The sequence below is a fragment of the Lichenostomus cassidix genome, chromosome 7 (genome assembly GCF_008360975.1).
Source record: "Lichenostomus cassidix isolate B80296 chromosome 7, HeHo_3.0, whole genome shotgun sequence".
Taxonomy (NCBI): domain Eukaryota; kingdom Metazoa; phylum Chordata; class Aves; order Passeriformes; family Meliphagidae; genus Lichenostomus; species Lichenostomus cassidix.
Genome location: NC_139488.1, coordinates 30,989,015 through 31,015,039, shown reverse-complemented (window position 1 = coordinate 31,015,039; position 26,025 = coordinate 30,989,015). Strand labels below are relative to the sequence as shown.

At 39.2% G+C, this 26,025-nt stretch overlaps 1 protein-coding gene across 5 annotated transcripts in view; it reads left to right on the top strand.

The window, feature by feature from the left end:
* Positions 1-26,025, top strand: part of NCKAP5 (NCK associated protein 5) — a 377,581-nt gene that overhangs the window by 192,059 nt on the left and 159,497 nt on the right. For all 5 annotated transcript variants that reach the window (XM_085067072.1, XM_085067071.1, XM_085067073.1 and 2 more), the window contains one exon: positions 14,773-14,906. In XM_085067072.1, coding sequence (XP_084923198.1) covers positions 14,773-14,906 — 134 coding nt within the window. The remainder of the gene's footprint in view (positions 1-14,772; positions 14,907-26,025) is intronic.

Genomic DNA, 26,025 nt, shown 5'->3' with positions numbered 1-26,025 from the left:
CTTTTTAGTTGTTTAGTTTTTCTCTTGGCAGAGCATAATGGCATCTCTCTGTAACTTCTCTCCAAGATTTAAAAGAAATATTAAAATGTAGTAAGGAAATAATATCTTCCCGTACTAAACATATTTATGTTTTTACAGATCCATATAGCTTAAGCAACTGTGGTTCTTCCTTTCTCCTCCCTCCCAATTCCAGTCTCACAAACTTTAATTCAGTTTTTGCTTTGTCAGGCATTTGCTTTTACACACTTTCTGTTTGTTTTGGCTCCGTGTCCATTGCATTGTGATAAGGCATCTTTTGATATTCTACGGGATCTTTCATAATGAAGATCTCATGACACAGTTTTCCAAGTCTGGAACTGGTGACCAGACTTGCTTGCATGTCCTGCAAGAGGAGACTGTCTAGACTGTGGGAATGACTGTGATGTTTGGATTGTGTTATTTCCATACCGCTTGGCATGACGCACTCAGTAGTTAGTCTGGAAATTAATGAAAGTGCCAGGTCTGATACAGGGCCTTACCTGGCTGGGAAGTGCCTTTCCTTCATTCTCCAAACTGTGCCTTCTGTGTAGTACCTTGCTGTGTGACTTTAAATAATCATGTGCTTAAAAACCTGTTTTCACTATGTTCTCTAATTTTGGTGTCCTACAAGGTCTGTAATTACCCTTGCCACCTAAATCCTTTATAATCTTGGAAAAGATTTAATTTCTGATCTAAATTGCTAATTTGTAAAGCAAGCTCTGTTCTGACACTTCTGCAGTTTGTCTGTTTGCCTGTGCAGGTGGTAAACTCTTTGGGGAAGAGCAGGGTCTTCTAAATAGTGCTGATTGGTGCTTGGATCCTGGAGTGCTGGTGTGCCATGAATAGTCACAGCCCAGGGGCTTGAAATGAATAGTGAGAGGGGATTTGGCTCAGTGTGTGCAATTCACATGACTGTCATTGTGTAATTACATCTTTACGATGCACATTTGTGATTGGCATCCATGGTGACATTGCTTATTTAGAAATACTCTCTGAGTGTTGGAGAAAAATCATTATCTCTTGGGAACATCCTGTTCCTGGTGGTAAGTATTGAAAAGTGCCCTGCAGCAGTGGCTGGCACAGTTTTCCATTTAAGAAACTTTTTCCGTGGACGTCTCTAGAGGAGCAGGTCAGAATTTCCAGGTGGCTGTTGGAAATCTTGAGTTGTGTACTATTTCCTGATGTCATTCATAATTAACCACCTCAAAAGGGAAAACTTGTGATGTAGGAGATATCGTCAGAAAAGTGTGCACTAAATGAGAAGTCGAAAATTAATTTCATAGTAAAACTAGACTTTGAGAGTTGTCAGCTCTCACAGTCTGAAGGCAGCTTTCCAGTGCTTGTATCTCCCATCAGTGGATAAGGGAAACGTGTTCACAAACAGGTGGGAGGAGATAAGTGGAAGTCAAGGTGTGAAGACTGCATGTGATCTAACACACATCAGAAGGAAGAGCTTGAGAAGGAACACAAGCAGGTGAGCAGAAATACTCTTGCGAAGCGCAGGAAACAAGAATGTCAGCTCTGGAAATGTGTTTAATGTGTAAAGGGAGACAGGATGGAAAAGCTTTTCTTGGTTTTGCTCTCTTCATGCAGCTTCTGACTTACAGCTCTACGCCTGGGCAGGAGCAGGGCCAGCAGTACTTGATGGTTTTGGTCCCCAAAAACCCACAGCAGCTGAAGAGCTGAACCAAACCCTTGTGCACCTGATTCCTAGGAACCCAGCTCTGCTTGTGTGGTCTTTTGCAGTGAGAGTGGTTCTTCTCAGCCCCATTTAGACAAATTTGTTCATATTTCTCCTGTATTGAATTTGATGTCAAACTTGATGGCTTGAGTGAGTGACAGGAGTTGTTTGCTTTAGTAATATATTGCAGGAGTCCCCAGAAGCACTGATGAAGAGCAAATTTCCTGTTCTGCAAATGTGCAGCAGAATTTATTTCTTGCCAAAGCTTAAAGACTATATAATTACAAAGAGCTTGCTTACCCACACTGGGCTGTACCCAGACTGGCATGCTTGGGACTCAGGGAGCCTCTAAAGCCTCACTGAGCTGCCCTGATTCTGGGCAGAGGAGTCACTCTCCTGCTTTTACAGATTCTGCCACAGTGAAAAACAAGGGAGCTATGTGTGGAAGTCATCTGAAACCTTGGGGTGCTGGCCAAAATGTACCAAAAAATGCAGAATGACTCTCCTGGCTCCTGTCTCAGTGCTCTACATGGTAGAAAATACATGTGGAAAGTCCTGAGTTTTAATTATGTGATTATGTGTTTTATTGTCCAGGAGCAGAGCTTCTGCTCAGCCTAATAGCTGCTGATTTTTTTCAACTAGTGCTGAAGGTGGAAGAGGCAGAAGAGGGGGGAGCTGCACTCCTTGGTTATAGTAGTTAATATTTTTTGTAGAAAAAGAAACATATTTACATTTTTCTCTTCAAGAATATGAAGCTAATACAATTGTCAACACTCATTCTTAAGCTGAAAAAAATCAGATTTTTTAAATGTCTTAAATGAGATGTGTATGTGACCATGTGCAATTAATAGATTAGGATACACTAGGGTTAAATCCAATAAAACAGTTACATCCTGTGTAAAAAGACTAATGTGGAAATGAAGACCAGAGAAGTAAGTGTCAGAATTTTTATATCTGTTTTTGACCTTCAGCGGTAGAAGTATCTGGGCTACCTGTTCCAGTAAGAAAAGGGCACTAAAGGAGTGTCACTTCAGAGTTGAGCTGAATTTGGCCTCTGGAAACACAAACAGAAATTCAAATTAACGTGTTACTGAAAAGCGATACTGCAAAATTATATCAGGTGGAGACAAAGTATTTTAATGACTCCATTTTGACCAGTGAACAAATTAAAAACAGCGTGAAAAATTGTTATTTTATTTTTTCGTGTTCTGCCAGGTACCAGACTTTCAAACTCAGGCTGGCCTCTGAAAGTTGAGTCAGTTCTTCTGAGTGTGTGTGTTGTCAGCACTAATAAAGATTTTGCAGTGGCAGCTCTGTTAAAAATACCATACAAGATGTGCCAGCTAACAGAAAAACCACAGCATTTCCCTACTGCCTATGGCAGTGCCTGCAGTGCCAGAGGGGTGAATATGAAAAAGAGACACATTTGTCAGAAAACTAAAGCTGTAGGACTCTGGAAACCATTTAAGGAACAGCTGAGTAAATAAGGTATCTTTTTTGCAGTTACTTACCAACCATAAATGGACTCTATGAGTGGACACAAGAAAAGTGTAATAAGATCTGACATGTTCATGAGGAATTCTGTAAAGAGCCCGAGGAAAAGAAATGCTGTATGGAAAGGTAGCTAGCAGCAAAGTAGTGATGCCAGAGGTGTTGAATGTGTCAGCTGAGAAAGGCAAATAGAAGAGTGTGTGTGAAAATGGAAATATTGGTGTATGCCAGATCTGTGGGGGTCTGATGGCACTGCAGACTGTTCTGAGCCACAGCTCATGACTGGCATGGTTAAGGTCTACTTCTCTCAGCCTCATAGATTTCCTTTAACCTTAGATCTATTTCAGTTAACTCCTTGATATCCTATTAATTAGCAGGAAATACAAACACATTAATGAGAATTGCAGAAAGTAAAGAAGCCCTAACACTCCCCAGCATCAGGGTAGAAAAACACATACTATCTAGCCTGTGAGTAAATCCCAGAGCTCTGGAGCACCAGACTTCCACTGACCAATCCATTAAAACCAAATAAAACTTTCAGAAGTTTTTTTCCTAGGGCTTATCCTGTGTTTATCCTGCTGCCTGAACTCCTATCTCACTACCACAGATCCGATTCAGCCCTGTGCCCATTTGTTCTGTGAGCATTCAGTGCTTCAGAAAAGAACCATTTATATCATCTAAAGGCCACGTTGGTCAGTTCCAGAGGAGGCAGGCACAGGCTCTGCAGATAAGCAGGAGGCATTTAGGATGTGCCTGTGTCCCTGCTGGGGGTGACTGTCACCCCGGCAGAGCAGGCTGGGATTATGCTGCTGCTCCATCTTCTGCCTCACTGCACCACCCGCCAGGTTACTGCAAAGCCCTGCTGGGGGCTCGGGTAAGCCTTGCCTTGCTCTGTGCTGAGCCTCAGGCAGTTCTCTGCTGCCTGGGGAGGCTGGTGACCTGCAGCTGCCGAGCAGGAGGGATCAGTCTGGGGCAGTGGCCTTGTCTGCCAGCACAGCTGGGTCTAGAGATGTGGTGGCTGAGCCCTCCTTGTCACTCGGGCTCTGGGTCTGTGTCCCTTCACTGCAAATTCAGAGAGTGCAGCAGTGAAAACACCATTCCTTCATATGGATTCCATGGGTTAAAGTCCATACCAGGTAGCATGAGTGATGATCTCCTTGCATTGAATATTTTACCTGTCCCTTCTGCCTTTTCCCAGACTGTGCTTTATTTCTGCTGGGCACTATTCCACTGTAACAAGTTCCCTTAAATGGACAGGCATCAATGTTTGAGAAATCAAAGTCTAGCATGACTGTGAATTCATAGTCTTCCATTCACTTCTCTCCCCTGCTGTCTAGCCTTCATAGCCATTTGCAAGTATGCAAAAAGTACTGTTCTGCAGTATTGTTCACATAGTGGATTATTAAAATATTGTTACGTGGTTAAAAGGAACTTAAATAAATCTTCTGAGTCCGAGCTGACCACTGTCTGCCATAGTTCATGGGATTATCTTTTATAGACACTCCAAGCAATGCAGACAGGACCTGGAAAATGCCTGATTTTTAAAAACCCCTTGGCAGATCTTTCTTAGCTGTGGGATACCCTGGTTTTCAGAGCTCAAGGCTAAACTGAGGCTAAACTCCTACTTGAGTTTAGCCTGAAATTTCATCCAAACTGACAGCAAATACCTATTATTTAGCTATAAAAAAACCGATGCCACATCAAAAATTAAATGTATTCTCAGCTAGTGCAAATGTGGAAACTACCCTAAACCGTGTGGCCTAAGGCTCATCTCATGCACCTACACAGGGCACAGCTGTTGCTGAAGGTCACAAAAAGTCCAAAGAACTTGTGCTTGAGAGAACTACACACAAATCATCTGGCCCTTGCTGCAAGATTTCTGATCCAGGAGGGAGATTCTGCTTACCGAATATAGACAATATCCTATGAGGTCAGACATATTCTTGGATTCTTCTTGGCCCTGAGTTCATTTATGTCTTATTTTTGTGAGTGGAGAGTTCACTCCCATGGCCTGTTTGTGTGAACAACCCCACTGGAAAGTGACTGAGAGGTTTGCAGTCTGTCATCAGTGGAACATTCAGCTCTGAACTCTCAAAATCTGTGAAGTATTTAGGCATGTAAATGCAGGCTAGAACCGAGTTACTACTTCATGTTTTGCTGCCAATTTTATTTATTCACAGATATAATTTTTTCTTATGAAAAACTCGAGTTGCAAAACCTCAGTTCTATTTCTGTGAACTGGAACTTTTGTTTTGCCAGACAACTTTTTACCTTCTGTTTTCTGCGCTGCTACATTGCTGTCCCTTCAGGAAATGTTCAGGAATTGCAGATCTGGTAGAAAATTGTAGGAGAATCAAACAGCTGACACTTTGCTGGCCCAGGTGGGTTGGTTCCTGCAAGTTCTTCTCTACACACACCTTTTTGTGCTCTTTTATGGTTCAAACACCATTATAATAAAATTTGTGAAATCAAACAAGTAGGAAACACAGACAGAGACTGGGGGTTTTTGCTTGTTTGCAGCTGAACTAGAAAAGGCTCTTTGTGAACAAGTTCCCTTGGTTATAAAACTTTGTTTCTAGTAAGAAGATATTGTATATATCTGGTATAAAAAACTAAATAAACAACTTTATGTCTACTTAGAAATCTTAATGTAATGCAAGTCACCTTACCAAGAAAAGCATATAGCAAAGGGCTTGAAATTATAATTACCTATTTTAATCTGAGATGTTTCAGGGAATGTTTTTTTCCTTGTATTACTTAGTAGTCCCACTGTCTCTAATTTTAGTATTGACAGTTTTTGACTTCACACTTTTGAATACTAGGTATTCATATGGATTTTATCTGTCTTAATAGAGTTTGCAAGTTTTTATTTGAACTTGAAAAACATTTCATTATGTTTAATTTAGAGAAATGAGATTTCTTTAATTGCTGTCTGTAGAAGCTATTAGAAGCTCAATTACATTTGTAAATTCATTTTTAAAAGTGTTATCATTTAAAGATTCCTAATTAAAGAAAAAAGAAATCATGACCTGACTATGTGGGACTTTGAGGTTCACTGATAGTATTCTCTCTACACCCCTCCAGGACAGGAGCTGAAAGAGGCTCACAGAGTTCACTTCAGTCTGTTGACTTCTGGAAGACTGTGAGGGAGATTTTTTGGTGTTTAATTTCTTTTCCCAAGGTGACTCTAGTTTTGTGTGGCTGTCATTGGGTGTTTCACGGAATTAAAGGGCTACTGGGCAGTCAGAGCTCCCTTTTGGAGCACTGTTCACACACACAGCTCAGGAGGGGATGGGCAGACAGTGGTGCTCACTATCCAGCTCTGAACCAAAAGGTTTTACGACTTATTTATTTTTTTTTCCTTGTAAAATAAATGTTATCACGACTCCAGCTATATATACAGTACTGCTGGTGTAATAGCCTGCCTAATTCAGATTAATTGTAGGCTCACAATGATAAAGGAGCTTCAGCACAGCAGTTATTCTGGCGCACAGATGCAATTAAAACCATATCAATGCAGTATAAATAATGCTAAATTAAGTTGCTGTCCTTCCACATGGTGGCAATTTTGAGCTAGTGCACAATGAAAGCTAGCATCTTGTTTTGTTCAGGAGTAACTACACCAAGAAACAGTTTCTAATTTCCTTGAATTGCTCTGGAGCAGTGTTATCACCCAACAATATGAAGTGTGTAAACTACTGTCACCAAATATCACTAATAATAATAACAATATGCATTTCCTATTTTGTTATTCATCTTAGAGGCAAGCAAAGCTTGAGGTTTACATCTGAAAGTCATGGGATACATGTGCTAGTCTGAGATGAAGCCAAAGAGACAGATATGTTGGCATATGAAAATTTCATAGTGGAAAATGAATTATTTGCTTAAAATTATTTAATTTTAACTGGTTTCGAGGCAGAAAATTATAAAACAAGTTATTTAGTGTCAGATTTTCCCAGGATTTTTGGGCAGCCTGTCATTTTGGGAGCAGAATGCTGTTCTAAAGAACCATCATTTTTTCTTACTGGTATGAAAACTAGAAGATACCAGCCTATAATTAGGATACTGCTTTTTATACTATTTATATCTTACTGTTGCAAAGCTGTAGCAGGAATAAATTTAGGGAAAATGGTTACATCATAAACTGATTGGGGAAAAAAGTAGAGGCTTAATATAAATCGAGGAAATTTCTTCCTTAGCCTGTGTAGTACAAGTCTGTGTCAGGTGAAAGGTGAAATGAGAAAAATAATTTTGACTGCAAAGCAGCCTCACAGCCTCAACATTAACTTTCTTATTTTGAAGTGACGTGGAAATAAGGCTCCCTGTCCCTCCATGAACCCCCCAAGAGTTTATGTTATTGCTATTTTCGCTTTAATGCTTCACTGAGCTTTAAATACACCTGTAACCTCATCCCTGGGAAAGCATTGGGTGTTTAAGTGTATTTGTCAGTATTCCCAGGAGAGCTGGAAATGGTAACAAGGGACAAAGGCATATTAACTGCCACTGTTGGAAAGCCCTGCTTTCAATAGCTGGCTAATTTAATAAGTCTTTCTTCAGTAAAATGACTCAGCTGTAAGGAGCTGTAAAAACTGTAATAAGCACAATAAGCAGTGCACTTCTTTTCCCCTCATTCTTTGGGGTAATGTTATTTCTTGCTGACAAAGTCCACTACAAGGAATGCTGCAATGTTCTGCAAAGTTGTTTGTCAGTGCCTGGGTTTATTTTTGCAGAGAAGTATTGATTACACGATGAGAAACATTTGGTTTAACAGGGATCGATGAGTAGCAAACAAAGGACACTGAAGTTTGACTCATTTTAATTTGAACGAAAATACAGTACCCAGTGCAATTCGCGATGAAATAAAAAATGATATGTGCTCTCTGGGTTTTAGTCACATTTCTTTCCTGTCACTTGTGAGTGAAATAAGTTCAGATAGAGGACTGTAATATCCTGTGTGCTGGATTTGGGGCCAGGTTGCACACGGGGAGTTTGGAGGGAGAGCACTGGGCTTTGCAGGAGGGAGACAAGCAGGTCCATCTGCCTCTGGAGAGAGGTGAAAATCTCACCCAAGAGGTTTCAGCCACCTTCTGTATAAGAGAGATGAGGGTGAACCACCTTGGACTCCTTGACCTGTTTGATTTGCAGGACCCAAACACAGGTTTTCACAAACTACCTCTAACATGGAGAACATTTGCACTTTCCTTTCCCCAACTGCTTGGACCATGGGCAGCTGGGGCTCAGCTATGATCACCATGCATTTTGTTGGGGGAATTAAATATTAATTGTATAAAAAAAATTAGTTACTTTGTTAAACCAACTGGGAGGCCAAGTTGCAAATTCCACTTTCAATTTCAATTACTATTTCATAATTAATTATTGAAAAATGGAACTGCTTCACCATCCCTCTCTCATCTCTTGTCCCAGGCTGTTCTATGGCTCCTGCCTGCAGCAGTCTTTCAAAAGGGCATACAAGGGTGATAAAATAGTGGGTTTGAATACTTTGAATATGCATGTTTATTCATAACAGTACTGGGCAGTGACTTGCTAGAAAAACTAATTTTAGTGTGCTTCATTCAGTTGTCATTGTTGTCTGCTCTGTGGTTGTATTCTCTCTGGCTCGTGGGATGTTGTGTTGTGTTGTAAACCAGGCTGTGAGTCTGTTAAATTATGACTTTTATGGCAAGGTATCAGAGGCATAGCATCAGGAAATGCATTAAAAATAAATACATAAATACTCAGTTTAGGTTAGTGATGACTTAACGGTACTTCAAACTCTAAACCAAAAAATATTTTAGTCTTTTCTTCCCATCATTTAAATTCATTGCAAAGTATCTGTTTGAAATCAATATTAATTACACAGAAATTGTGACCCTCTTTAGCAAATGCTTTAAAATAGTTGTTAAAAATTTAATGTGAAGGTTAGTGGCCTGATTTTGAGCAACATTAAGCCCGTGTTAAATATTCTCATGTAGACTTTTTTTTTCAAAAATAGTGGTCCCATATCTGCATAATTAGTAGGACCGTAGTAAACCCCTTCTTACAATGCACTGGGGAGGCAAAGAGGAAATTCAAGACTGGAGGAATCTTATTTCCTCCAGTTTGTGTGTATGTGGCATGTGTACCCCACCACCTTCACTTGCACTCATCTTTAGTTTTAAATCTTGACTCACAGCCACGGTTTCCTTTAACATATAGATAAAATTATTGATTATGGTGGTATGATTTTTTTACCTGAGAGATAAATCAAAAAGTTAAAAAATAAAATGCTCTGGTGACGTGGGCTGACCTCAGCCTTGGGTCAGTTTTGTTCTTGCTCTGCTTCCTCAGCGGGACCTGGGGGGACAAAAAATGACAGAAAAGCTCTTGCACCAAGATAGAGACAGGGAGATGGAGAGTTTTGGAATGAGAAATCTGCTTGAGTTACTGAAATGCTTGACCCTCACAAGGAGAAATCACCAAGTACTTCTGTGAGAAGTATTGTCATGAAGTGGGTCCTGCCGTTCTGATGAGATGTTTGATGATTTCACCAGCAGTAACAAGTAAAGGAGTTACAACTCCAAGTCCCTGCCTTGGAAGGCTTTAGTGTCATCCACGTCTAGATTTAAATTTAGCAATGAAATAGCCCTGAAAGGAGAAGGAGGAAAGGTGTCAGCCTTCCCATGGCAAACCCCGCTGTGCCTGACATTCCCTTGGTGTGCTGGTGTCAGACTGTTCCCAAGCAAAGGTCTGTTGTGCATTCCTCAGCCCCCAGCACCATGTGCTGCTGTCTGCCTTCCAGGGCTGCCACCTGCCCCGTGCACGCTCCTGCCTCCTCACCCAACACACAAGACATTTGCAGCTCAGGAGAATGTGAAAGAGCCAGGTGCTGACATTTGTGACACATCCCAAGTGAATTGAAGAAGACACAAACGGTTGAGCTCCTCCTGGGAGACACTTGTGTGGCTGCACAGTCAGTCCTGAGACCAAGAGCACAGTTATTAACCAGCAGCTCTGAGAATAAATAGTGTCTCTTGGTCTCTTCATGGTGTGCTGAGGAACAAATCATATTTTTCTGTCAAACACATGCGTTACTTGCAATCCAGTTATAAATAGTTTCCGTGCGTTTTGTTTTGATCGCGAGTAGCTCAGATTGAATTCCTTCCTTAACTTTTAGAAGATGACTTAATGTGTGTGGTACATGTCCCTGCCTGGCTGAGGAATGAAACATTTTGACACGAACATTTCTACAGCTACACAGCAAGGAGCTCGCTGAAGTGGAGGTGCTGGCTCAGGAGCATAATGAGCAGCCTGTGAAACTTTGTTCCACGTTAAAATATTCCAGTACTTGCACGAAAGTATCAGTAGAGTTTGCTAACACTGTCTTCCACTCTAGTTTGTTCACATGAATTTTTTACCTATTTGGAAAGTTATCAGGAGTTTGACTGGGTGATGTGATGAAAGTCAGGCTCTCTGGAGAGGCTGAAAAGGGGAAGGAAGAATGAAGTAAAGGTTATGCTCCTGAGAGGAGAAGGGTACAGCTGTGCTGCAGAAGGCAAGGAGGGGGAGCAGAGAAAAATAGTTTGAGCAGAGCTCATGGAGAGAAGAATCTGCAGTTAAAGAGGAATTGGCAAGTGGGAATACATATAACTTCATTGGAAGATGACAATGGTTTTTCTGGTTTTAAAATGAACTGATCCATTTCACATGATCCTTTTCTTTTTCCTTTTCTTCACACAGCATGGTAATTCTGTTAAGCTTATATTCACTCTAAAACCTTTAACCAGTTCTGTTCATTTTTTCCCACACACCTTTTTTTTTTGCACAGGAATAAAGTGGGGTTAGCACAGAGGAGCTTATAAAGGGTGTTATGTCAGCACAAAATTCCTGCAAAGTTCAGGGATATGTTTTCTTCTTGCAAGAGAGAAAAAAAGTCTAAAAAAAATCTCTGTTTAATCCTGGCCTTTCTGTACATTAGGCTCACTTCTCTCTTCTGACACTTCATTATGGATTTTCTGGGTTTGAATAAAAATCTAGTTCTCTTTTCTGGTAGATAAGGTCACTACTGCTGGGAGCTACTTTCTGTGTGCAGTATACTTGAGAGTTTTGTGTCCTGCAGACTGAAAACTTCCCAAGTGTGGGTGGTCTCTTGTCGCTGTTGAGCAGCTAGCAGAGTAATGAATGCATCGGTTCTCAGTGGCAAGAAGGAATGACCTTTATTGTTTTGATTTCATCACATTTATAGAGTTCTCAAAAGTCACCCAGATTGGTCAGTCAGAAGCCTTCCCCCAGGCCTGATTGGCCAGGCCTGCACTGTCCAAGTTCTGGAACACTGTTCCAAAACATCCAAACTTTATCTTTATTTACAAAAACACAAGAAAACTTCCCATGGGAAAAACTGTGCTAGCCACAGTCTCTTACTCCTTTTTCTCCCCACTTCACAGTATTTAATGTCTGTGATCTGGCTGAAAGCAGATCTGTGAGAAATGGCAGAAGTGCTGCAAGGTTGCCAATAAATTTTGGTGAAGAATCACAGCAGTGAGGGCTGAAGGTGTTGTTGCTGTGCAGTTCACCCAGGGGAAAGTCTTTGCCCCATTCATGCAGGAGAATCTTGGTAGCTGGGAAGAGAATCCAGGATTTCAGGGCCATAGGTCAGTGCTTTTGTTCCTGGTCTTGTAGCCTTGTGGCTGCTTTGTTGTTCATCCCTAAACCTGAAAGGAGCAGGAGTTTTGTACAGCAACAGCACCTTCTCTTATAACTAATACTGTGTTGTAATTCCTGCCTGTGAGGTGTCTGAATTGGAACTGGACATTTAGCTCGTTCCAGAAGTTCCTAATGTTTAGGGATTTCATTCCTGTCATGTTATTGCTCTTGTAATGCAAATTTGTTGCTTGTTTAAGAGTACTTTTTTAAGGTAATACCTACATTCTTTCTTCTTAAGAAAAAATCCCCATGTGGATGTGTGGCTCTTTTTGTGTAGGATAACACAGACTTCCCCACGTGAGTAGAAGGAGTAAATGGCAGCAACAACATTTGCTGACCTGTCAGCAAGAGGCAGACAAAACCTGGAAATAGCTTGCACAGCTCTTTGACCTGCAGGGAGAACTCAGGGTTTGTGAATCTCTGCTCTCTCTCCAGTTCTCCTCTAGAAGGTGTGGGTTTGTGATGAGCAGGAGTGTGGCTGTGCCTGCAGGTACAGTCCATGTGCAGGACAGGCAGGGGAGCAGAGAACAACCTGCAAAACACCCTGGCAATGAGGTGGAGAACAGGATACTCATCTGCTTTCCTGAGTGTCAACTTTTGTCTCTCCCACCCCATGGAGATTTATTCTCCCTGAGGAAGATTTATTTGAGGATTGGAGCACGGTGCTCAAGTGAAGCAGAGTAGTTGCTGTGTCAGAATAAGATCATTGTGACTGTCATGGTGCTGAATGACCACTGAAGGAATGGCTGAATCTCTGGTCCTCAGTCCATTGTTTTGGTTAAGGTTTACTGCATCAGGGGATTCAGGCACAGCCTGATGCTTTGGGTCTACTTGGCCGCTCAGGTGCTCATAGTAACACCTGAGTTTCCTCCAAGGTGGCTTCTCAGTTTGTGTAGGGACAGCTGCATAGTTGGCTTTAAGCTAGTTTCTGTAGACACTACTGTCTCCTGAAAGCTTTTCTTAAGTCCTAGGTGGTAATTTTATATTTCTTTTATGTCATTTTCCTTGTTACCCACTGGCTCAGGAGGTCCTAGATGTCCCTTTAGCAGCAATGAAACCTCCTTACAAGAGAAGATGCTGACAGCATTCAGCAAGAGTTTCTGGGGCAGCATCATTTTGGAATTGGCATTGATAAATATCTAAGCTGGAGCAATACTGACTGCTGTGAATATTCTCCCCATATCATTAGCCTGAGTTATCCTTTGTGAGCCTTCTGTACAACTGCTGTGTATCTTCTGCCTGGTGTGAACTCTCTGCTCCTCCTCCTGTGCCAGAAACCAAGGATTACTTATTACCTGGCAGGACATGGTTATGTAACACTAAGGACAATAATTAGATCATTTAGTTAGAACAATGTATTTATTTGCCAGTAATTTGTTTCTTGTTGTGAAGTTTTTTATTTTCCAGATATTACATATGGCCAACCAGACAGAACCCCTCTGTTTTCTGAGTAATTCCTCCTATTTTTTCACAAGCATATAGATATTTCATTTAAACCTTTGCAGCCTCCCTTTGTGGCATCTGCTTATTTATCACTGTCTTTAAGATCCGTTTTCCACTTGGCAATGTTCATATTTTTGGTCCCCTGGTTACTGCTATTGTAAATTATTATCCAGTAAGATTTATAGCTGCGAGATTTGGACAAATAACCTGCCTCCCCCATTTAATGACTTATCTCTAAGATACCTTTTTTATTTACTAATGAAACTGTACAGATAATTTTTGTATAAATTTCTGCAGGTATGTCATGAAAATTTAGGTCAGACATGGAACTAAATCAGGCTGTCTGACAGGCTACAAATCTCCCTGCACTGTAGGCACAAAGCAGATGGGTGGTGAACCCACTGTAGCTTTACAATGGCTTAGCCTGTTCCTAGACACTGGAATTCCATCCCTGACAGGGTAGAATGTAGTGCCACATAAAATGCTTGGGGGTTTTATTGACTTGTTATCTCATTTAAATTCACAAGGATAAAATTTAATTTCATTTTGTTTCCGTTTAACAGGGTCACATGGGAAAGGCTGTAAATACATTTTTTTAATTGCAAGAGCATTTTTTATAACTTTTAGGTTAATTTCCCTGTTCCTCTTGCATTATATTTAGTCAGTATTGAAATAGGATTTAAAAATCTTTACGTGCCCTTTAGAAGATGTTCTTTCTTTTTTTTAAATGAAAATGTTAGGCCATGACATGTAGATTTATCCAGGTAGTGCTGTGTGTTGTGGGTTGGGTTTTTGGGTCCTAATTTTTAAGAATTATCAACACCCATATGCTCCTTGCCTTTGAGAACTGTTATTAAAATTAATGACACTTTTATTGCTCTCGTTGGTCTGATTTGTACCCAGTTTTTAAAAACATATTCATTGTCATAATATTTCATTCAGTAAATTCAAATAAACTCTGTTCTACTGATAGGGATCCTCCTCTCAGCCAAAACAAGAAAACCAGTGGCTGCAGAATCAGGTTCTTTTCCTCCTTGTGAGGTTGGAACATTCAGGGATGGGTGACAAGTCATCCTCTTGATTGTTTCCCATGGTGTTTTCCATGGTTTTCCATGCTTCCCATGTCAGCATTCAAGCAAGATAGTTCACAGATTTCAAATACAATTTTTGCATTTGTTTTGAATGGAGGTGAAGAAAAAGAGCTTTGAAGGAGAGGGTTGGTGTTTGTTTTTCAATGTGCTGACATCCATGAGTGAGCCAAGGAGGGGTAGCTCAGTGTGATGGAATGTTCTGAAAGACTTTTTCTCTCTGTGACGTTGCTGCACAAAAACGACGGGACTGGATTAGTAGGTTAATTATTTTAACTTTTTTACGGTTTTCCCCAGATTAAATCTCAATTCTTTCCCCCAAAAGTGTGGTTTATGTGTAAAATTAATGCATAAATTTTTATGGTGTTTCAGCGTGAGAAGCTGATACATGAGTTGGAGGAAGAAAGACATTTAAGGCTTGAGAGTGAGAAAAGACTGCGGGAGGTGACCCTGGAGTCGGAGCGGAGCAGGGCTCAGATGCGCGGGCTGCAGGAACAGTTTTCCAGGTATGTTGTGTGGGCAAATTGCACTTAAAACATGGGAAGAACATACTTTGGTGGAGAAACATTGTTCAGACCTGTTGATAACCTGAATGGATGTAATCTAAGGCAAAAACTGCCCTCCCTCTGAAATTGTGTAAGCACCACATGCTCCTGGCTAAATGATTGTTGGAATGCTTAAAAGGTTTACACCATCATCCACTGAATTCATCATGAATGGTGAAAATTTTCATTTCCAGGGATTTTGCTTTTGCCAGAACTCCCAATAATTTTCTAAGTGCAGGTCTTCAGTTCTCAAGAAGTGCATGCTGCTGATAAGTCAGTGTGTGGCTGTTTGTTTCTGTGAAACAAGAATGGGTTTGATCAATCTGAATAAAGTGAGGAAAAAAAGTGAAGCCTTTTGGCAGCTTTGGACAAACTCATCCTGCTTGGAAAGGCTTCAAATCTCTTCCTACATTGCCTGGGCCAGAGCTTTGGGCTAGAACAGAGCTCCACTTAGGAGAGAACCAGCTTAGAACAGGGATTAACACCAACCATTCATATGCTAATAATAAGGATTTGAGTTATTTGTTGTTTTCATGATGCATGATGAGATCTTGTACATCAGATTTTTTTCATGGTTTTTGTCACATGCACAGAAACAAAACAATCCAAAAAATCAAAAGAGACGATGGAATTTCATGTTGTATACTTTCCATCAAGACTGAATATTAACTCATTCCCTTGCTGAATTGTTGAAAAGCTCAAGTTCAGTTTAATAAGGTGAAAAAAACCTGGAGGATTATTTTTTTTCATTGGTTATGTTTCTTGGGGTTTTTAGGGTTTTCTGCTTTGGGCATTTTTTGTGGGTTTTTTTCTTTTTCCTCAGTGTTTGCCATGCTGCCTCTCTGATTTGAATCTGGGTTTCTAGGCAACACTGCAAAACCATTGATAGCAATAATAAAATTTGTTCTCCTCTGTTATTTTGTGTTCAGAAAATTTGCATTAATTCTCTGCAGAATTCAAAAAAACGATTTAAAAATCCATAAAATGTTCAGTTTATTCTGAAATTCTCCAATAAAAATGCAAAGGATATTTATTCTTTATATTTATGTTGTTCCTCTTTGTTGATCCTTGGTTTCAATTTTACTTATTCTGATGAGACTCCTGGAGTAATATACACAAAACAAATCCACCCCATGAGTATTCCTGGTTAGAATATTTTGCTCTATTGTACATTAATCTTTGTTTAAGGAAGAATTTCCTGAGGTCCTGATTTCAGAACAGTATTATTGTTACAATAGGTAGAAACCTTGGAAATTAACTTTGAAGGTGATGGAGCTGTGATTAAGAAGAGAAGGGGTGAGAGGGACCCAGTCTCCAGAGCAATGCTCCCAGTACCTTCAGAAAATTTTAACTGTTACCTATTCAGATCTTTTCAGGGAAACTCTTCATTATTCCTGTGGAACTGCAGTAGTCTGATTCATTTCCAGCGTGTTTCTGAAAAGAATATCTATTTTATTAGTCAGGATCCCTGAAGTCCACTATCTTCAAATTAATCCATTCTTTTTCTTCTGTTGCTATTTGCAGCTGAGCTTGCTCTGGTCTGTGGAGAAGCAGAGGGACGCGAGCTCTTTGAATTAAAGTTGTTTGTCTCTTTATGTCTGTCCCTCTGATTTAGAGAAAGGTGAAGGCCATCTAAATCAGCATTATGTTCTTTTTAAGGCTGTCTGCACGTTGGCTAAACTGTTTGAAGGCAAGCTTAAATATCACTTTTCATTAATGGCAACTTGTTGCCCCTGTTACTTCAATGAGGAAACTCCTGTTGGCTTCATCAGGCTGTGGTGTTATTTTAGTATAGATCTAGGAAGAGAATGTGTCACTTAAATGTTCCATTTTGTTTTAAAACATTCTGTTTGTTATGATGAATATTAAAGGTTATTTTTGGTCATGTTTAGTAGAATATTAAGATGTTTGCATATGCAAACAGACTTTCTTGCTAAATTAGTATATTTTTTCTTACCCTGCTTGAACAAATAATGAAACTGGAAGCTGGATAATCTTGTGCTGCCTAGAGATTTTGTATTGTTTGAAGGATTTGCAATACTTTTTTCTTAATTTGATGACAATTAAACAGAACAAGATAAATGGTGATGGGGGGAAATGTTAAAATCAAGTGAATTGGAAGAACTTTGGAAGAAGATGACTAGAGAATGATACTTTGGGCTCAAACATTCTGTCTTTCAGATATAGATAGACTAATCTAAGAATATATACTAGAGCATAAATCTTTTAAATATGTGTAATTCCTGAACTGAAAGGATTTACCTAGACATTTCTACGTATATTTCTTTACATTTCAAACTGTTTTATTTACGATTGAAAGAATGAAATATAATAGTTGGTAGCAATCTGCAAGTTGACCTTTGTAATCAGGAGAGCAATGCTGCCTATTCCTGAATGAAATTGTGGGAAAACCTTAATCTGTCACATAAGCATATAGTGTGAGATTGAGAACTTCAGAAGGTGAGGGGTTTTCTTATTGATTGACGTTTCTGTTGTTACCAAGTAAGCAATATTTCAGCCTAGTAGTCTGAAATAAATCGAAGTTCTCTTTCTTAACACCTGTATAAATCTGCCAGAGCCTTAAAGTGACACAGTAGTTAGTTTGATAAATATGTGATACCTGCTGAAAGGGCTTTTAAAACCAAGTTTTTTTCCAGAATTGTGTGTCTGTGTGGTTTTAAATTTGCTTTTTAATTGTATTGGAGGTGAGTGTATTTGAGATGTGAAGAAGCCCTGCAGGAAAAATATTTAATACCAAAGCTGGTTTTTCACACTGCAGTTGGATGCCGTTATCTTTGCATTGCCTTAGTATAATCTCACCTTGAGTTGAAATACTTGATGTTTTCTTTCTTAAACCCACTGAGATCTGTTACTTTGCTGCAGCTGTTAGCTTCCAAAAGGCTCTTTTTGGCATGACAATGTACAGCTGCATGTTGCTCACATGCACAGAGACCTAGCCTGTAAAAACAAATCAGCCCAGGTTCTGCTAAGGCAGTGCCATGCAGTCTGACTTTCCCATTTTTGTTGTTGGCAACTGCCATGGTGGTTCACTATTTAGGTTTAGTGTTGTGTCTGCTGCCTCTTTATCTAGTTCTGAATAAATTAGATTAATTATTTTTGTAGTTTTTTGGGGTTTTTGTTTGTATGTTTGTTTTTTTGTTGTTTTTCTTTTTTTGGTTGGTTGGTGTTGTTTGTGTTTGTTGTTGTTTATTTTTGGGTGGGGTTTTTCGCTCATATAAAGTTTAACATTAATTTCTCCTTGAACTTCTCACATCTTGGACATTAGAAAAGAAAACACACATTTACCTCCTTGTTCTTGGTTTCAGCTGTGCTTTCCCTACTTTCACAATTTTCCTACAGCTGTAGGAACAGAAATGCAACAACTCTGCCCGCAGCAGTAGGTGTGATTTATAGTATCATTCTAAAAAGCACACTAATAGACACAATATAAATTGATTGCATTTCCCTGCTGTACATCAGTAAGCAATAGAACTCGTTGGCTGTTGAATGCATACAGTTCAGGTGACTAAACTGGGATTAAGTGTTAAAGCAATTAAAGAGGTAGCTTTACTTAAGTTACTCTGATTACTATTTTGGTCTGAATGAAATAAATTCAATAAACACTATTATAAAGTGTATCTGTAAACAGTAATTGAAGAGCCCATTATCAAATCTTAAAAGCCCTTTTGGGTAAATTTCAAAAACTCTTTCAGTTAGGGTTGTGTTGTTTGTTGGTATCAGTATCTGTGAGTGGAAAACTGCCTCAGGGTTTTAAGAATGGATATTATTGGAAAAGTAGGAAATGGTCCTTGTTTGGTCTGCCAGGCTCCTGTGAAAGGGATGAGTGCAATTCTCATTAGACTGTCTATTCCCCTCACATTAATATTGACTGTGGGGTTAAGCCTGTTGCTTCTGACAGGGGAAAAAATTACTACTGCAACACTTGGCATAAAAGGACTGGTTGGCTGCTGGTTTAGGCACATCCTTCACGTTTTTTTCCAATTATTGTTAATTCCCCTTGCTCCATTCTGTCTTGTGTACAGGCGAGTGGGAATGGCAACTGTTTTCATCACAGCTGTGATAAGGAGATCTTTGCATTGCATCGGCATGTTGATGTTGAGTGATCACATTGTAATTTCTAAGGTGACATGGTGTGGATGCTGCTTTTCTGGAGCTCTTTTTTTGGAATATTGATCTTGTCTTTTGGTTAGAATTGAGAGAGTTAAACAATGAAGTTTCTTGTAGATTAACACTGTTGGGGTGAGTATACTAGTATTTTTATTTATGTGCATCTACAACACTTAGGTAGATATTTCATCTGTAATAGCTACTCTGTCAAGCACTAAGATCAGGGAACTTTTGTGTGAATAGTTTTCATCTGACAGAATATAAAGGAATGGCTTTACTAAACTAATGAAATTAAGGCCAAAGAGGAGATTGCCCTGAGGTGTACATGGAGTTTGACTCCACTCAGATTCTGGGCTGTTTTCCTGTTGTTTGATCAACAAGAAGTAAACCAGAAATTTTTTAATTTTTGATACCAGACCTAATTTTTTCCACTCTTTAGTTCTCTGTATGATTATGGTGGTTTTGAAAATGCATACACATGAGAAATACCTACAATGAGTGTGTTGTCTCAGTTCTCTTCAAAAACAAAATCTCATTCTCACATTAGAAACCATCAGGTTGAAATAATATTTTCATACTGAAGTTGAGAAAGAGCAAAAGCAATGAGCTCAGAGTGTCTGCAGAGGACTGAAGAACCAGGGTAAACTGGAAACACAGAAGTCATGCCAGGACCAGAAGTTATAGCAAACTGTATTGCATGATGTATATTGACCCGTGCGGCACTTTCAGAGAGCAAAGGATTGCTTTGCTCCAGGCTTTAGTCGAGATGCACAGGGAGGAACCTGCAGTTCTCCATCTTCTGTGGGCTCTGAAGGCACTGAAGCCACATTAGGAGCCAGCCCAATTTCTGTACCCCCATGCACTGCTAAATCATGTCGTGGTGTTACATGACAGCCCTTAGCTGCTGAAAGCTTCTTGCACAGGGACCAAGGAAATAGATAATTTTATCTTCCACAGGCAAAACCATGGGGGTTTCTCAGGAAATCTTGTGTCTGGTTTGTGTTTGTCTCTATGCTCACAGTATGCATCATATTTCTGGAAGGTTGCATCTATTGCCTTTTGCTGATTTCTCAGACATGAGATGATATTCTGCCTCCTGTTTCATTGGGATAGAAGTCTTCTAAGTCTAGTTTACTCATCTTTCTGAACTCAGACATAGGAAATTCCCTGCTTCATATTGTTTGCGTATCTTCCTGTTTTAAAAAATTATCTATGTTTCATAATATCTGTATAATAAAAGAATATTAAAAAGGAAGTGGAGGAAATACACAGGCAGTGTGGTGATAAAGGTTTTAAATCCTTACAGTGGAATAATGCCGTGGAGAGTCACCTTTGAAACGGTATTGCCATTTACCTTTTTGAACCCAGTAATTCAAACAGATCTGTGTAAATGGAAATTATGTCCCAGTAAATTGATTAGAGAAGTTTAACTGGGTAAGAACAGGTGAGAAAAAGGCCAGCAAAGAACAAGTGTTACCTTAGGATCTGTCATGGATGACTCAGGTACAATAAAAGGCTATTTTAAAAAGCATGAGTCGGGTTTGAGCCACAGGGTTGTCCAGCAGAGTTATTCTCCACACCAACCCAGTTACTCCTCTCTTTGACTTCTTGTCCTACCCTGTAGTGTTGTACAATGGCACCTTTTATTAATGATCCCTTCATGATATGGAAGTTACAGGGGAGTTTTCAAACCTCCATTGCATGTGCCTTTCACAGCTGGTGGTCTTTCCTGTGCTCCTCTCACATGAGATTTCCACACTTTGAGACTCATTCCTTCAAAGTGAGTATTTCCCCTGGAAAGTCAAACAGACACACACATTTAAAATCAATATAAATAAGGCTGATCCTCTGATTTAATGATTAGCTTTAAGTTGCTACCCAAACAACATGAATTTATCCCATTTTTCTTTACTGATCCTTTCAGACTTGTGGTTTCTTTTGTCGCATGATTGAAAACCCATGCTCAATATGCAATTGCAGATTATAGACTGTTTCTCTTTTCTAATGGATCAGAGAGAAATGTGGGTTTATGATCACAGTTTTTGTGGTTGTTTTCCTGTTAGATGCTTGAGGTGGCTTGTATTAGTAATTTTTCTGAACTATAAAACTTGTGTTGTAAACTGTAAATGTATCATTAATGGGCAGTGGTGTGCATTCAGATTAATGGTGGTAGGTACAGAGCAAATTAAACCATGAGGGAATACTATGATTAAAAAGCTGACATAAAATCAAATGATCTTCATAGTTATACTTCTCTTTTATGAACATGATTGGAATCTTCAAAGGTTCATTGGTTGACTGAGCCTAAGTTTTACCTTTATGGTTTTACATCAAACTAAACCAGGGAGCTTACACTCCGATCTTAATTGCAAGCAGATAAAATCTGATCCTGAAAAGTGCTCATCCTTATTAGGATGCTGGTGTGACTTCTGTAAATTTGGTCTCATGGGTGGCATCCTTGTCCCTGGTGGGGGAGCTGGAAGTAGATGATTTCTAAAGTCCTTTCCCACCCAAAACATTCTGTGATTCACCTCTCATTAAAAAGTGTTTTTCAAGTTCTTTTGGGGAGCTTAGTGCCTTAAATAGATGGGAGGTACAGATTTGTGGAAAAGAGATCATGGATTCCTGACTGTTGTCTCTCTGGGCAGAATAATAGAGGAATAATTTGTTTTGTCTAGATTTAAAGTGAGGTTTTCTGGTTTTCATGTGTATGTGAGGCAGGGAGGAGGAAAGGCTTTTCTTAAAAAGTACTCTAAAGGAAATGGTGAAAGCACCAGTGTGGGAAAAGAGGCACAAAGATATCCCTGTCCAGCTGTTGTACCCAAAGGTGAGCCCTACAGATTGGACTTTTGCTCTCCTCAGTGAGAAACCTTTGTGGAATCATATCTTTACTCACAATTTGTGCAACTGGCTTTCTAATGCTGGTGTGCAAGTAAAGAGCTGGTCTTTGAATGTGGCCAGTGCATAATTTGCAAATATAATCAGTTTTTCACCCTGCTCCGCACAACCTTTTAAGTATCCACCCTAACTAATGAAAATAGAATTATTTATCTGCCTGACTTGAGGTGGTAATGCATTTTTTTCAACCTAGTAGCAATTCGTAGTCTGCATAGATTGGATTGTTTCACAGGAGAATTATTATGGTAATTTTAATTTTATCTTAGAACTTGTAATTATTCCACTGTATTGTTCTAATGTAACAAGCTGTGCAGCAGTTCATTTGTTTTTCAGTGCTCAAAATTGGGCAGGGCAACTGAAAAAATTAGTTTTAATGTTATCCTTTTACCAAAACATTTTGGGTGTGTGTTTTCCTCCATGCACACATTTCAAATATAATTATTAAAGGTTGCAGTGAATATAATTAAAGCTGAATAGATGTATAGAATAATACTAGATGCAAAATTTTGTGGAGTTTTGCTTCTCAGGGTATATGATAAACATTAAGAGAACAGGATGGAATTTGTTCTCCTTGTATTGGCTTATAGATCTAGTTTCTCCAATTATTCATGCCTTACTCTGATACTACATTTTCATAGATGCTCTCCAGGTCTGTCCTCAGGGATTTATTTCCTGAAGGCCTAAGAAGTTTGTTTCAGCTGCATGGATGTTGCTTGTTCATTTTCTTGATATATGTCATATAGAGGAAAAAATGTGATTTAAAAAGGAAAAGATGCTTGGTTTTAGTCCATCAGTGTCAGCAAGGACAACTCTGAGCTCTTTTTTCTGATTCTCCCTTGCTTAGATCTAGGCTTAGCAGATGAAATGTCCCTGGAAAGGAACAGGCATTTCCCTTCTTCAGAATGAAACTCTGAGGGACAAATGGTTTTAAGTCATCTGACATGATTCAAACTATTCAAATAAATAAGGAAAATTGGTGGAGCAGATCCTCACCAGCTCCTGAAAGGTGCCAGATAACTGAACTAAAAATGAAACAATAAGAGTCAGGTATGTCTCTGGTTTATGGTTTATGGCAAGAAGGGACCTCAGTAATTAAAGTGGGCTTTGCCTGACGAGGGTTAATTGCTACCATCTTGATTTTTTTGCAGTATCATTAATCATCCTGAACTTATATGACTAATATGGTTATAACTCCTAAATCTACAGGGATTCTGTTACAATTTAGTAACAATTACTCTCTTATTCAGATAGCTCTTATTGTAGAGCACTGCCAAAAATCTTAATGTGATTATCTTTGGTTATAATGTGTGCTTCAGTTTGCAGCTATTGTAAGCAAATGTAGATTGATTTGAATGATTGTTTCAGTTTAATGTCTTTTAATTCCATGTGTAGTGCCCACCCCATAATCTCAAATTCTATGAATTGGGCACTACTACCCTCCAGTCAAACTGTGTATTAAATAGCATTAATTAAACATGTATTTCAGAAAACATCCATCTTCTAAGCATGCAGTATAATAACTACAGATAGGTAATCCTGAGAACATTGCCAAAGCACGTCAGTAGAATACTGTATTGCATGAAACAATGAGCTCCTCTTGTGACAGCCAGATAATTAAGGGTATGCTGCAAAAGGATGCAGAGCAATTACAAATCCTGTTCAGAAGAAGTCACATCGTAGAGATCACTTTTAGCCTTTTAGATTGTTGATCCACACTCTTAGTTTGCATTTTACCTTAGAGAAGGTTTTTCTTTTGCATCATTCTGTTTCATGATAACTGAATCCCAGTTCAGTTGCTTTCTAGGAAGATAAGGGATTTTATTCTTCTTGGTTTTCACCACCACTCCAGATAGGAAGGAAGGAAGTGTAATGTCAAGGAAGAGCTGCATTTGTCATAAGAAAAGTGGTTAGGAGGAGATGTGAGATCATGAGGCTTAGCACTGCAAGGAACAGCGATTTCTGTAGCCTTGTTTTGGCACAGGAAGTTGCACTGCATTTTAGAACTTGACATACCTTTTTTTGCAAGTGTTTTTAATCCTCCTTTTTGTTTTTCTATACTTGTGCGATTTAATTGTCCATTTTTCCATGCCAGTACATAGCAAAGAAAGCACATCCTGCTGTACATTGTGCCTGAGCTGAAAATCCAAGCCAATTGTGTGGTTTGAACTGAGTTTTCATGCTCTAGGAATACGGATTAGATTATTAAATTGTAGTACCCTTATCAGTGTTTGCAAGATTCAGGCTATTAATTGAATGAGTGTGGCATGGCTTGAGACACTGCCTTACCTGATCAGAAGGAACATTTTTCTGTCTTCAGGTGTAAGTTCCATTCTTCATCCTAAAGCCCTTTTGTAGTCACTGAGTTGATTGTGGCTTTATTGCTGTGCTCTGGTTGTCTTCATCTGGCAGATACCTTGCAGTTTGTATCTGCTAACCATGAGAAAGCTGATCCTTTATGGGTCATGTAATGATGATAAGCCTTTGTGTATATTGCTTTTTACAAAAAACATCAGTAAGAAAACAGAAAATTCTGACCAACTCTACTGCTTTATAAAAGGCAGGTAAGGCAGAGCAAGGTAGTCAGTAGATTAAAAAGCCAAAGGACTTGGCTGATTTAATTACAGTCACAATTACAGTGAGTCTGTGTTAAAAGTGGTCTGCAGTGGAGATCCCTCCCATTGGCTTGTTGAGTGCAAGTGTATCTCAGATTATCAATTCTGTTAAAGACAAAGGATTTCTTCATCTTCTCAAGCACTGCAAATTGCTGCTGCTATGCTTTTATTCTCAAGCTCTGCAGAGAAAAAACACAAAGCAATCCAGCTGTCAAGGTCTTCCTTAAAAGGCAAATGTCTGCCAAATTCTGTTCTTACATCCTGGTCTCAGCCCTTCACTGAGAAAAGAGCTCATTTTGACTAAGCCTCTGCAGTAGTGAATAGTGGGAGGGTCTCTTATATTGGTGTGGATTTACTGTAGATTGTAAAAAAAATACTGAGTTTCAAAGAGGCCATTTGGATTTGTTTCTGAAATATTTGTTGACGATTTCAGTGTATAAAGGGGAGAATAATGGGTGACTGGTTTCACTAGTTTTGTACTTTAATGAGTGTCCTTGTAAAAATACTTTAAATATTCTGGGTTTCATTCAGCTGAAATTTATAGCAATGCATAATAATGAACAATATTTTCCTATTCCAGACTTGCCTGCATTTCAGTGTGAGCCCTGTGCTGCATATTTTGTGGCATATTTAGTGTTTATTGCAGTGCTATATGTGTATTCTCAAGCAGTGTGTAATAAGACAATTAAACTGGCGACTGCAATGTGGAACATTCAGGATCCATTGTAGTGCTGGCAGGATGAGAAATGTCAATTGAGGTTCTCGTAAGAGGTTTCCTAATCCTGCTGAAATAAAGAGTGAGATTCTTTCTGAATCAGTGCCATCTGGAGTATATGAAAATTTGAAATAACCTTTTATCATTAGGTTGGCACATGCTATGGAGCACTGTTGGCATTGATGAAGTCCTAATGAAATGAAATGCTGTGCAATGAGAAAAAGTCATTGCTTCATTATTTTGTCGAGGTTCTTCAAAACCCTCTTCTCCAATTTAGGAAGTTTATTGAGTAGTTAATAATGCTGTAAATCTAAAAGATACAGTCTTTGTTTACAATAATCTGACATTTTAATATGGATATTAATCTAGTTATAAATACAAACCAACATGCCTGTGGTGGAGAATAATTTGTAATTCATACTATAACCACTTTAATTCACTTTCTCTATTTTTTTTACTAGCTCCACTTATTTGATAGGCATGTGTTGCCCATAATTTTTTATGTCTATAACTAGGCCAAGAGGCTTCATGCCCCACCTTGTGAGGAGCAATTGTGGCACATAATCCTTCCATGATGTCACTGTGCCCACTGTGGAATATTTCTTGTGTGCAACTGTTGCTGTTGCACTCCTATTCTGTACTGAACTGTTCTTATTTGCAGTACAGACAAATACTGCTCAGTTTATGCATGTTTGCTCTTTTATCAGTTTCATTTTACAAATACATA